Below are 13,696 nucleotides of genomic sequence, written 5' to 3' on the forward strand. Positions count from 1 at the left end.
ACTCTAGTTTGTAGTATACCTTGAGGGCTTAATGAGCCCCCTGTCCCTCACTCCTGTTTCCCAGTCTAAAAATCAGCACTGACGACAGATATAAGCCATCAAAACAGAACACATTTGAAAGTGTGTTCATCATGAGTCTGATGCTTAGAGATTTTTTCCATTGTTTAAGTATGTTTACTATGTTCATGGAAAGTGCTTACTTTTCTCTTACCTTCTTTTGTTTGCTGCTAGAACAGCAATGTTTGCTCTTATTTCATTTCATTGTGGAGTGGTCAGGAGACAAACTTACTTCAAGTAAATACTTCTCCCTTAAATAAATTAATTTTTCACATGGTCTAAACTTCCATAAAGTGTAGGTGAAAATTTTCTAAGGCAGATTGAATAGTAAATAGTAAAAGTTATTACTTTATCTTCATGTTTGTTTAATTAATCTAGAACAAATACTGTGAAAAGAAGTTTTATTCTAAGAGTTTCTTAAATTGTATAAGAATTATAATATATTTTTCTTTTCTTTTTTTTCACGAAATTCTGCCAGCGAGTTGAAAATGGTGACTTCAACTGGATTGTTCCAGGAAAATTTTTAGCATTTAGTGGACCACATCCAAAAAGCAAAATTGAAAATGGTAGGTTTTTCTTTCCTTTACCATCCCAGAATTTATTTTATCTTATCCTCTCTAATTTCTTAATTTTCTCAAGTAATCCTTTCTTTGGATAATACTCTCCAAAAACATTCATTTATAATTAAAAGAAATTAAGCAACAGTAACTAAGTATGTTAAATGTTTCCAGTAGGTGGTGCTATAATCACTGTTTTAAAAACTAGCAACTTTTCTTGGGATGAGACAAATAGGACATTCGCTTTATGTGACCCATTTATCAAAGAAGAATCAGAAAACCAAGAAGCAAGTTGCTAAATTCTATCATTGGATCTAGGATTTATTTGGTGGTACAGTGTCAACACCATGTTGAATAATACTAATGATGCCTGAGTGTCATTGAGTACCTGCTGTGTGCCTGTTATTAGCTAATCACAGCATTATCTTATTTAATGCTCACACAACTCCATGAGATGTAGATATCAATATATCCATCTTACAGAAGAGGAAGTTGAGGTTTTTTTAAGTAGGGAATTTGCCCAAGGTCACATTGTAATAGGCAAAACTGATTCTTTTATCCAGAACTGGGCTCCTAAACAATGCTACTACATTGATCTTTTTAGTCCCATTGGGGCAACTAGGAACACTTTTCTAGCTGAAAGTAATTATTTGCAGAATATGTGGCCATGGGCATACATATTCAGAAAAGAAAATTCAAAACAAAAAATTAACCTCTTGAATGAAACATGGTCAGGTTATTTCCACTAATACTTATTTGTTATTTTTTCATCTGCCAGCATTCCCTAGAAGACAAGTTAAGAGGGATGCAACAGTTTAAGATGAGATTATGGGAAAAATACATAAATCCAAAAAATATTACCTATGGGCATATTAGTTCCTTTTTTTGCTCTTTTTCTGGCCATACGGATGGATCACCAATCTTCTAGTGAACCTAATTTGAAGCCCCTGGTGTAAATTCATTCTTTTTCATCCTCCTCCTCCTCCCACCTTCATGTTATTTCTCCTAAACTCTAGTTTCATTTGTTTATTGTGATCTATGCATTTAGATTTGAAAATTTGAGTTTCTACAAATGCAAGTATGATCAGTTCATGCCTGTGACATGTCCGTCAGGGAACTCTGTGTGAGGCATGGTTTATTTCTGTGCACAGGCAATCCTGGTCTAGAGAGAGGACTCGTGTGTGAGGCCTGCACTGTCGGGGACAAAGGGGTGACGGTGTTTTTCCTCAAGAAGCACCCGGGACAGGCTTCAGTGAACATGTCCGCTTTTATTCATGACCACATACGCTTTTAAAAGGGCAGGCAGAAGGGGTGTAGCTAATTCAGGGTAACACTAATTCTATAGGCTAGAACCGATATTGGCGCCGCTATGCTTCTCCAATCAGCTTGAAGGTCACGTAGCTAAGGATAGCTTTTCAGGTGGTCCTAATGGGCCTGGGCCACACCCTGGAGCTGTTTACCCAATTGGCAGTTACAGCGCCCTTTAAAGGGGGCGGGGGTGGGGAAAAGTGCCTGAGACTCGAGCGCCTGCCAGCAGTCAGGTTGTGGGGTCCTTCCCTGGAGGTGTGGTGTGCCATGCCCTTTCAGCCTCCTACATGGGCAGGGCAGGCAGACTCCCCGCCAGGAACAGCATCACCAACACTAGAGAACCAGGCTAACAGGGCACTTCTGGGATGAAGCCAGATGCTGTCGATCTTGATTAGTTAACCGCTGTGAGTTAGGAGTAACCTGCTGGGGAGCTGGGGAAACTGCTTTCCTAAGTTGGCATCTGAAGATGAGATTGATTCCCTTTTGTTCCAAATTATCTGACTCCAGCTGAGGAAGTCTTGGTAGATGTATTGTTTTAGCAGTGACTTTCTTGTTTTGTATTTGCTTGGCAAAGATGGAAGAATTTTCCCATTTGGGATTCATGTGTTTTACCCAGCTTTCTTAAGGAAATTATAAGAACTATAATTTAACAAGCATTTAAAATATTTTTGTAGAGGTAATGCATACTTATTTTAAAAAGAGAAGAAAATGCAGATGAACTAATAAAAGAAATCACAAAATTGACCTATAATTCTACCGTAAGTTGACTGGTCTGTTGGTGGTATTCTTGGTGATTTTAGTTTCTCCTGTCTGCTCTTTTGTAGTTTTCACTTTTACATGTCTTAACTGTTTTATGGTATATATACATTGTAAATGTGTGCATATGCGCATGCATATAAACATTTTTTTCTTATAAAAGAGGGATTGCAACATAATTACAATCCAATGGACAGGTTTTCTTTCTTTTTTTTTTTTTTTTTAAGAAAACTTCTATTTAATATAAATTTTGACAGTACAACTTTTGGATTATTGTGGTTTTCCCCCCATACCCGCCCTCCCACCCACAAACCATCCCATTTCCTACTCCCTCTCCCATCCCATTCTTCATTAAGATTCATTTTTAATTATCTTTATATACAGATCAACTTAGTATATATTAACTAAAGATTTCAACAGGCTGCACCTACACAGACACACAAAGTATAAAGTACTGTTTGAAGACTGGTTTTACCATTAATTCTAATCATACAACACATTTAGGACAGAGATCCTACATGGGGAGTAACTGCACAGTGACCCCTGTTGTTGATTTCACAACTGACACTCTTGTTTATGGCATCAGTAATCACCCGAGGCTCTTGTCATGAGCTGCCAAGGCTATGGAAGCCTGTTGAGTTCACAAACTCTGACCTTATTTAGACAAGGCCATAGTCAAAGTGGAAGTTCTCTCCTCCCTTCAGAGAAAGGTACCTCCTTTGATGGCCCATTCTTTCCACTGGGATCTCACTCAGAGATCTTTCATTTAGTGGACAGGTTTTCTTACTTAACATACCACAGACTTATTTCCATGGCAATAAATGAAGATCCACATAATCAATTTCCATGACTATACCATTATTTTTTCACTGTATGACTGTGCCATAATTTCATTGATTTGTTTTTGAGTGAGATCTAAGTTGTTTGCCGTTTTTCACTTTTTAAAAACTACTCTGCTTGGCCTACGCATGCATATATCTGCCCACTGCTCCTGTCTCTTCTCTAAATTCCTTTAGAAGTAAAATCACTAGGTAAAAGGATATGCAAATTTTGTGTTATAATTATGTGAAAAATCTCATTGTTTTTGGTTTCATGTGTCAGTGTGGGAGAACAGCGATAGCCACCATTTGTTTTTATTCCCAGAATGGCGCCAAGCCTCGTGCACACACATCATCTTCTGAGTCATGGGAACCACCCTCTGGGGTAGGACGAAGTTCTGTGATGGAAGAGAAGGTGGAGACCTAGAGGGTTCCCTAACTTGCTCAGGTTCACACAGCCAGTCAGTGGCAGCAGGTAGATTCAAACATAGGTCCCATGAAGTCCAAATTCTATTTTTAAAAATTTTATCAATGAAGACATACATGCTCAGTGTAGAAAATTTAAGCAATATAGATTAAAAAAAAACCCTTTAAAATATAATCTAGAAACAACTATTGTTAAGATAATTGATGGCTCTATATACAGTCCGTACTTCAAAAATTCATGGAAATGGCATTAAAAGGTTTATATTGGTGTAAGTATTTTGAAACCCATGCCTATTTTTTTCATAGTCTACATTTTCCACAGTGGTTTTTTTTTTGGGGGTGGGGTGGGGCAGAATTCTCATGTTTTTTTCTGTGCAAATGTTGTGCCCTCTCATTTGGAGAAAAAAAGGTCTGAAAGTCCTATTTACCTAATATTTGTTGGCTTTTATGATGACTGGTACAATTTCATTTAAGGCTGCCTTTTGGTATAGGCTTGATCTTACTGGGATGTCCTTTTTGCCATCTCATATTCATTAGGAGCTTCAACATTGAAAGGAAGTGACCCTCCCCTTTAATTAAAGGGCTTTGATTTTGTAGAACCTTTTTGAATGTAAGAGAATAATTTTGTGGTGGAATTAATAAACTTGACTCAATTGTAGTGAGATCTTAGTACATTCTTTTTTTGAGTTCACAGACCCTGTGTTTTCTGAGGAGGTGGGAGTCATTTTAGGGGTTTGTGAGTAGGAAAGCTGAAATTTTTAATGAATTAACCATTACATAGATGTTGCTAGGAGATAGCAAAAGGAAGCCCTAAAATCTTGGGCTCCAGGCAGATTGCTTTATAAGAGACTTGATCTGCGTTTGTGTCAACAGAGAACAACCAAGGGATTTCTTTCAGCCATCTTGATTCACATTGTGTTGACATGGGGGAAAAGAAGAGATCGACTTTTTTTTTTTTTTTTTTTTGTTAAACAATTTGAATTGATAAGTGAATGAGTGAATGATAATAGCAGAAACATTTTGAATCTCAAATTTTCTGAAAAATATTTCTTACCTAGCCATTCTATTCTTACCATTATTTAAACATACTGCACACATACAAAGAAAATAACTTGAAACAGAGAATTCCAACAGTTGGGAGCATCAGCCTTCTAGTTTAATGAGAGATCAGTGTAAAGATTAGCCTGCCCCCATCCTTAGCAGGCAGTGTGAACTTCAGTGAACTCGCAGTTTTCCCTCGTTTATCACAAAGGGGGAAATATGTACATTGCAGACATTGACTTAGGACTGGATGTGTTTGCCTCACCTTGGGCACATAGCTTATTGGATAGTACGCTTTATGATTACTTGTTTTTTTTAAAAGATTTATGTGTTTATTTGAAAGGTGGAGCTATATAAAGGGGGAGAGACAGAGAGAGAGGGAGAGGGAGAGGGAGAGAGAGACTGATTGATGTTCCGTTAGCTGGCTCATTCCCCAAATGGCCACAACAGCCGACCTGGACCAGGCTGAAGCCAGGAGCCAGGAGCTCCATCTGGATCTCCCATGTGGGTGGATAGGGACTCAAGTGCTTGAGCAGATGGATGGCCACCTTCCCAAGCTTTTAGCAGGAAGCTGGATTGGAAGCAGAGTAGTTGAGACGCAAACATGTACCCCAGAATGGGATGCCAGCATCCTAAGCAGAAGCTTAACCTGCCACACCACAATGTCTGCCCCTATGATTACATTTTTATCATTAATAATCCTAAATCCCCATATTTTCTCTCTTAGTACATTTGCCTTCCAATTGTGCAGTTTTTCCTTTTAATAACGACTGGGTGGGCAGTCTGATGTTCTTCATTTCTGTCTAATGTTCTTCAGTTTCCAGACTTTAAAATAAAGAACTGAGAAGATATGAATTTAAAATTTCTTTTAGCTCTGAAATTCTGTATGGCCAGCTCACTTCTTGGGCTTCTGCTTGTGTTTCACCGGTGCCGGTGCACCATCTAGTGGCCAGATGGAGTAAGGGTCAGATGGGCTGGACCATTCCCAGAGGGCGGTTCACCTTGCTGAAACCAGCACTCCATAAGAAGCATTCAGATAGGAGCGGGCAGTCAGCCTAGGGGTCAAGATGCCTGTGTCCCCTATTTGGGTGCCTGGGGTCTGTACCCTGCTCTGGCTCCTGCTCCAGCTTCCTGCTGATGTGGACTTTGGAGACAGCAGATGGCGGCTCCAGTAGTTGGGACTCTGGCATCCGTAGCTTGACGCTCCTGGCCAAGCCCAACAGCTGCTATGGGCAATTGTAGAGTGAACCAGTGGGTGAGAGCTCTCTTTATCTCTCTCTCTTTTTAAAAGATTTATTTTATTTATTTGAAAGGCAGAGAGAGAGAGAGAGAGAGAGAGAGAGAGAGAGGCTTCAATCTGCTCTTTAGTCTTCTGGTTCACTCCCCAAATGGGGCCAAATGGCCAGGGCTGGGCCAGGCCAAAGCCAGGAGCCTGGAGCTGCATCGGGGTGTCCCATATGGGCAGCAGTGACACAGTGCTTGAGCCACCATCTGCTGCTTTCCCAGGTGTATTAGCAAGGAGCTGGCTCAGAAGCAGAGCAGCCAGGACTCAAACACTATAGTATTCTGGTACAGGATGCTGGTGTAATTGCAAGCAGTGGCTTAACCCACTGTGCCACAGTGCTGGCCCTTCTTTCTTTTTCTGCCTCCCAAATAGAGTTTTTTTTTTTTCAAAAAAGCACCCAAATATATTGATAACACCCACCAACAATTGTTCTAAGATTTTAGGATTTTCTTTGTTTGTTGCTTATAACTCATCTGAAACAGCTTTAAGCATTTTTTAGCAAGCTTCTTACTACCTCTAGGAAGTATTACTTCTAATGTTCATATCAGGTCACCTTATTTGGAGGCCTAACCAATAGAGTCAAGTTGAGTCTTACCTGAAATCCAGGACAGGTATTGACATCTGACTCAAACATGTACCCCAGAATGGGATGCCAGATGCTGGCTCTGCCACTTAGTAGCTGTGTGCGTGTGAGCCGGTTGATTCTTCCAGGCATCAGTAATTGAGTAATTGCAGGGTTAATGAGAGAGTCCACATGAAGCAGTTGGCATTGTGCCTGGCACATAGTAAGTACGCAAGAAATGTTAGATGCCACCACTATCATTACTGTTATTATTGCAGTGTCCCACTGCTAGATTTGGACAGTTCTGTCCGGGATCGTCTCTCAAAAGATATCGTTGTTTTTCTAATGGTCTGTTTAGCTAAACCCTCCTGGTCCACCCTTTACTCCCGATGAAAAGTCATATATGAAAATGGAGATTCTTACAGCCTTGTTTGCAGGGGGCGTGGGGACAGACACTAAGCCAGGCCAAGACAGGTAGAGGGGGTAAGACATCGGTGACATGTGCCATCATGGAGGTGCAAAGCAGGGGGGCAACCCAGGGGCAGGAGCTGTTGCCAGCCTGCCACTGAGGGAAGGCTTCCAGTGTGCTCGTGAGTCCTTCTTCCTGTTCCTTGCAGGATAGAAAAGCTCTTATTTCTTCTTGCCGACTACAGCCCTTTCCCTTCTAGGCTATGGGTCTGTTGCTGGGAAATAATTAGAGCAAATAAACCAACTCAGAAAACAGGCTTGATTTTTTTCAGGTACAAAGGCATGTGTTTCAATGACTGTTTCTGCACAGAAGATTTTAAATAGGCCTGTATTAAGCTGATTGCTCAAGAGAGTACAGGCCCAAGAAAGCCAGGCGTCTGGCTGTGGCAGGGAGGGCTGCTTTCTATTTTTTTTCCTCTCTCTTTTCTTTATTTCTTCCTTCCTTTTTTTTTTTTTTTTAAATTTATTTATTTATTTGAAAGTCAGAGTTACACAGAGAGAGAAGGAGAGGCAGAGAAAGATCTTCCGTCCAATGGTTCACTCCCCAGATGGCCGCAACAGCCGGAGCTGTGCCAATCCAAAGCCAGGAGCCAGGAGCTTCCTCCAGGTCTCCCACGCAGGTGCAGGGGCCCAAGGACTTGGGCCATCCTCCACGGCCCTCCCGGGCCACAGCAGAGAGCTGGATTGGAAGAAGAGCAGCCGGGACTAGAACCGGCGCCCATGTGGGATGCCGGTGCTTCAGGCCAGAGCATTAACCCACTGTGCCATAGCACCGGCCCCTCTTTCTTTATTTCTTCCTCCCTCCCTCTCTCTCTCTCTTTCTTTATTTCTTTCTCTCTTTATAGATTTTATTTATTTGAGAGGCAGAGTTACAGAGAGAGAGAGAGAGAGAGAGAGAGTGAGAGAGAGAGAAAGAAAGGCCTTTCATCCACTGGTTTACTCCCCAAATAGTCACAGTGGCTAGAGCTGGGCCGATCCAAAGCCAGAAGGCAGGAGCTTCCTCTGGGTCCCTCACATGTATGCAGCTGCCCAGCCACTTGTGCCATCTTCCACTGCTTTCCAAGACCGTAAGCAGAGAGCTGGATCAGAAGAGAAGCTGGGACTTGAACCGGTGTCCATATGGTATACTGGCACCACAGGCAGAAACTTAGCCTACTATGCCACAGCTCCGGCCCCAAGGGCTGCTTTCTATTCTGGCTTCCATCTTTGGCGTGACCTTGACCAGGTGTACCAGGTAGGATTCTTGGTTGCAGGCAGAAGAATCAAACTTGGTAAATTAAATGACATCAGCAAAAAAGGCATGTATTGGGCAGCTCACAAATGATGTGTTATAAACATATTGTTGTCCAAGAGAAGGCTGGAGATCTGTGCTTAGAATAAAAGAGCAGGACTCAAAGGAGACCATGTATCTGCAGACTCAGGGGAATAAGAACGTCACTAGGTATTTCAAACAGAGGGAATTTAATACCAGGAATTTATTGCAAAGAAGACTTAAAAAGTAAAATGACGTCACTGAGGAAATCTGAATATTATGGAGAAAACAGCTGGGAATAGGTGCCAAAGTATAGTTCCTAGAACCCAGGGGCTCTGAGAAGGCGTCCTGAGTGCAGCTGATGCTCAGGCCTCTGAAAGGAGTGCCACACAGCTAGGGTCAAGGAGCTGAGACCCTGGGGCTGGCCTCCGACCTCTGGGGCAGGTGCAGCAGGATGGTGCTGGTGTGCCAACCCAAGCCCAGAGCTCTGGCTGCAAAAGTCTTCTGCTGCCGAAGTGATGCTGACAGGGGATCAGCAAGAAGCTCTTCTCTCTTCTCTGGTTGCCCTTCCATGCCTGCCATTTTTAGAGCCAACTGCAAGTCAGCTAGAAAGGTAGTCTGGGAAATGTGATCCCCAGCATCACAGAATGGGGGTGAAAGAGGGTTGGCCTGGAGCTTGGAGAAGATGGGAACTGATCAGGGTAAGCAGAATCCGGGGCAGCAGGAAATCCAGCCAGGTCATGGTGCAGAAGTGTTCTGATGCATTTGCAGGCTGCTGCCGCCACGCTGGGCACCCACCACCATGAACAAATTCCTGTGAGATGGTCTCCCTCACCTGGTATGCCAGGAATCAGTGTGTCCTGAAGGGGATGCCGATGTGTTCCTTGGGGTGTGTGAAATCAGTCTGTTTGACCGTGGGGCTGCTAGGATGGCCTGGATGGCCAGAGCCCCTCCTGGTCACTGTGGCTGATGGGCCAGGACTGGCTCTGTAACCCAGCCGACCCTGGGCTTCCAGGAACACACATGTGGTGGAGCTGCTCAAAAAGAGAAGAGAGTTCACTGCCCCAGCATTCTCCACTCCTCCCCCCACCCCCAGGAAGAAAATTCCTTGAAAAAGCTACTATTTTAGTTTGTTTTTTAAAGTTAAAAAATTATTTACATGTTTCTATTTTAAAATATAGAGACTTGCTTTGAAAAAAATGCTATTTATTTGGGAGACAGACCAAGAGAGCGCCCATCTGCCGGCTGAGGCTGAAGCTGGGAGCTGTGAACTCAACCCAGGGCTCCCACATGGGTGGCAGGGACCCAGTTACTTGGGCCATCACTGCTACCTCCCAGGGTCTGCATTAGTAGGCACCTAGAGTCAGGAGCCAGAACTGGGACTCAATCCCAGGTACTCCTGCGTGGGATGTGGCTGTCTTAACTACTAGGCTTAATGCCTACCTCTGTATTTTTAATTGACAAAAAGTTGTCTATATTTATGATGTACAACATGGTATTTTGAAATATTTAAATACATGGAAGAATGGCTAAGTCAATTTTTAAACGATTGATTGATTTGTGAGGCAGAGTTACAGACAGATAAAGGGAGAGACAGAGATCTTCCATCTGCTGGTTGACCCCCTAGATGGCAGCAAGGGCTAGAGTTGGGCTGATCCAAAGCCAGGAGCCAGGAGCTTCTTACTAGTCTTCCACGTGGGTGCAGGGATTCAAGTAGTTAGGCCATCTTCCAGGGGTTTCTCAGGCCATCAGCAAGGAGCTGGATCAGAAGTGGAGCAGCTGGAACTTGAACCAGTGCCCATATGGGATACCTGCACTGCAGGCAGAGACTTAACCTTCTACCCCACAGTGCCAGCCCTGCTAAGTCAAATTTAACATAGGAATCACCCTTCCCTGTCATTTCTTTTGTGTGTGAGAACATTGAAACCTAACTTTTTGGAGACTATCAAGTATATGTTGTAAGTAGGTCTATTGAAGTTTTTCCTCCTATCTCACTGAAATTTTATATCCTTTGGCAAAGGTATCCTCAACACTGCCCCTGCCAACTGCCCCCTTTTTGTTTCCCGATTTGTTAAGTGGGGTCAACCCATTTTTAGCAGGTGGTTTGAGAATTAAAAGAGTAATTGTGTGTGATTGTGACTCACACATCATAGGTATGTGCTGATCATCAGTCTCTTGCATGGACTTGTACTGTAGATAAAAACCGTGCATCTGGCTGGTGGCTCAAGTCCCTGGGGTCCTGCCACCCACGTAGGAGATCCAGATTGAGTTGGAGGCTCCTGGATTTGGCCGAGTTCAGCCCTGGCTATTGTGGCATTTCGGGGAGTGCACCAGAGGATGAAAGATCTATCTCTGCCTCTGTCTCTCTACATTTCAAACAAAAAATGAAGGTAAATGAAAAAAAAAATTAAAAAAAAAAAGACTATCCATCTTGCAGAAGAAGCTTTAGAGTGTCGGTGAAAAGTGTTTGCTAAGCGGAGACTAGTGAACTATGAAGCATCAGGCATGGGTCCAGGTGTATGAGTACGTTTGAGTAGTTTAGAATGTCTGTGCCAGGAAGACGCTCGGGGGATTTGAATCCTAGAGGTCGAGATGTTGAACTTTGACGCGCTTACCCCGATGCTTAGAAAGGTGTGTTTTTTCTTCCAAGTCTCCCGGTTCAGTTCAGAGCTGCGCAGACTGCTGCTGTGTGGAGCTCGCTTTCACTGCCACGGAGCGCGCTGGCCTCCAAGCCCTGCTGAGACTATCCAGGCGGGCTCTGTGTCCCTGGGGTCCGGCAGAGGGAACGCGTGCCTTTTGCTTACGGCTCCTCTCCACTTTAGGGTACCCTCTTCACGCCCCTGAAGCCTACTTTCCCTACTTCAAAAAGCACAACGTGACTGCAGTCGTGAGGCTGAACAAAAAAATTTACGAGGCGAAGCGCTTCACAGATGCTGGCTTCGAGCACTACGACCTCTTCTTCATAGACGGCAGCACTCCCAGCGACAACATCGTGCGCAGGTTCCTGAACATCTGTGAGAACACCGAGGGCGCCATCGCCGTGCACTGCAAAGGTGCGTGCCAGGCCTGGGTGTGTGTGTGTGTGGGGGGGGAGGCGTGAACCAAACCTGGCAAATACCGGGGAACAAAACCAGCTCGTGTCTCAGGAGATCAGAGGTTTTATTTCAGAAAACTGGAACATGATCCCATTTTCATAACGCCTCCCAAAGGAAAGGACTGCGTGGTATGGCCAGTTGGTGGTGGGCTGACTTGCTGACCAGGCGGGGTTTCTGCCCTTACCTTTCTTTCCCCATGTCCTGGGTCAGCAGTGGCTGCGGGCTGCCCTGAATGCCTTTAAATGGGTAACATTGTTCCTCTTTGTTTCAGTCACTGGTCTCTGTATCGCTTCCACCCAGCTGGTATTAAGCGCTTCCAGCTGTCTGGATTCCGCTCTGCTCTCTGCTTCTCCCCTCCCCACTAGTCTCTTGCATTTGGAGCAGAGGGTCTCCCTTGTCTTTGCTGTGGGTAATCAGCTACTTACGGCTGCTGCTGTAGTCCTGCCTCTTGGAATGAATGGAAAGACTTGCTTGTAGAAGTAAACCTCCGGGCCCTGGGAGTGGGTGCTTTGTAGGAGGCACGGAGTTACCAAATCAATGACTAATTCTTGTACCCATATGGGGGTTGCTCAGAAAGTTCGAGAATAGCATTAAAAGAGAGTGCCCACTTACCAGTTTTTGAAGACCCCTTCAAAATATTGCACAGAACATAGTTCTGTATTTTATATAGCAATCCTGTACTAGCGAGCTACTCAGAAAATAGGAATGGCACTTGCTCTCAGTTTAGTTGTTAGACTCTGAGGGAGCTCAAATTTCGTTTAAGAGTTTCCAGATTGGTGGAAGGTATTTATTGGGGTCTTTGATTTCAGGGGTGTGGCATCCAGCTCCTAGTTCCTCACACGCAGTTCACCATAGCGCCGCTAGGTGGCGCTACTCCCGCGGCACTGGGTCTGAGCGCTCATTTCGGGCTTGTTTTATGCTAATCCTCTAGTAGGTGTTGGGGATGGTACTGTTCTTTTCATGTGCCTGGTGCTGCTCTGACTGACTTATTCAGACGAGTATGGCTTTGGTTCTGACAAATTAAAATACCATTTTGTAGGCCCTTGTTTCTATGTTTAAGATGTGAGTAGGTGGAGGTACTTTGCTGAACATGTGAGCAGCAAAGGGAAGCTGAGCTTTCCCAGAGACCTGGAGAAATGGAAATAAGAGGCACGTGGCCCCCCTATGTAGACGAGGGCGCCCTGTTCCAGGCTTCATAGGCCTCTGGTGCTGACTCGGACGCTGCTCTTGCCTCCCCTCCCTACTTGCTAGCAGGGTGGAGCCCTGCTGTGCGGTTCCCGGGAGCCTTTGTGTGGGGGTCTTTTGGGAAGGGATCTGTTGCTCATCCTGTAGGTGCTGTTTCCAGTCATAGTGACTTGGCTTTTCCAGGGGTGATTCATTTGCACCCCAAGTTTGCCTTCCATCCCATTTTGTTAAGGAGTGCCCAGGCCCAAGTCAAAGCCTGCATGTCACGTATTTCAATTATCAGTGGATTTGGAGAGCGTCTACAGTCACGGCAGCTACCGATGTTTAGTAGGAGATACCAGCTTCTGTTTCCAAGTTTAATTTCATTATAAAAACCAGTATTTCTCCTGGGATTAATTTGGCTTTATTTCCCATTTATCATGTGATCACTAGGTCATAGCTTTTCTGTATATCTTGGATTGATAAGTTCAAGGGAGAGGGATCAGCGCTGTGGCATAGTGGATAAAGGCACTGCCTGTGGCACCAGCATCCCATATGGGCCCCAGCTGCTCCACTCCCACTCCAGCCCACTGCTAGTGTGCCTGGGAAAGCAACAGAAGATGGCCCGAGTCCTTGGGCCCCTGCACCCATGTGGGAGACCTGGAAAATCTGGCTTTGTACTGGCCCAGCTCCTGCCATTTTGGCCATTTGGGGAGTGAACCAATAGTTGAAAGATCTCTCTCTCTCTCCCTCTCTAACTCTGCCTTTCAAATAAATAAATAAATCTTAAAAAATTTTCAAGGGAGAAGAGATGCAAGGTTTTCATTAAAACTCAGCATCTTTTATGATAGTTTTCCTCACCTAAGAAAGATTGTGAAAGTAAAGACACAGTGTTCATTGTTTTTGT

At 44.1% G+C, this 13,696-nt stretch overlaps 1 protein-coding gene across 4 annotated transcripts in view; it reads left to right on the top strand.

The window, feature by feature from the left end:
- Positions 1-13,696, top strand: part of CDC14A (cell division cycle 14A) — a 183,159-nt gene that overhangs the window by 102,602 nt on the left and 66,861 nt on the right. For all 4 annotated transcript variants that reach the window (XM_062191828.1, XM_062191826.1, XM_062191830.1 and 1 more), the window contains exons 8-9: positions 536-623; positions 11,353-11,583. In XM_062191828.1, coding sequence (XP_062047812.1) covers positions 536-623; positions 11,353-11,583 — 319 coding nt within the window. The remainder of the gene's footprint in view (positions 1-535; positions 624-11,352; positions 11,584-13,696) is intronic.

The sequence above is a fragment of the Lepus europaeus genome, chromosome 5 (assembly GCF_033115175.1).
Source record: "Lepus europaeus isolate LE1 chromosome 5, mLepTim1.pri, whole genome shotgun sequence".
Lineage (NCBI taxonomy): Eukaryota > Metazoa > Chordata > Mammalia > Lagomorpha > Leporidae > Lepus > Lepus europaeus.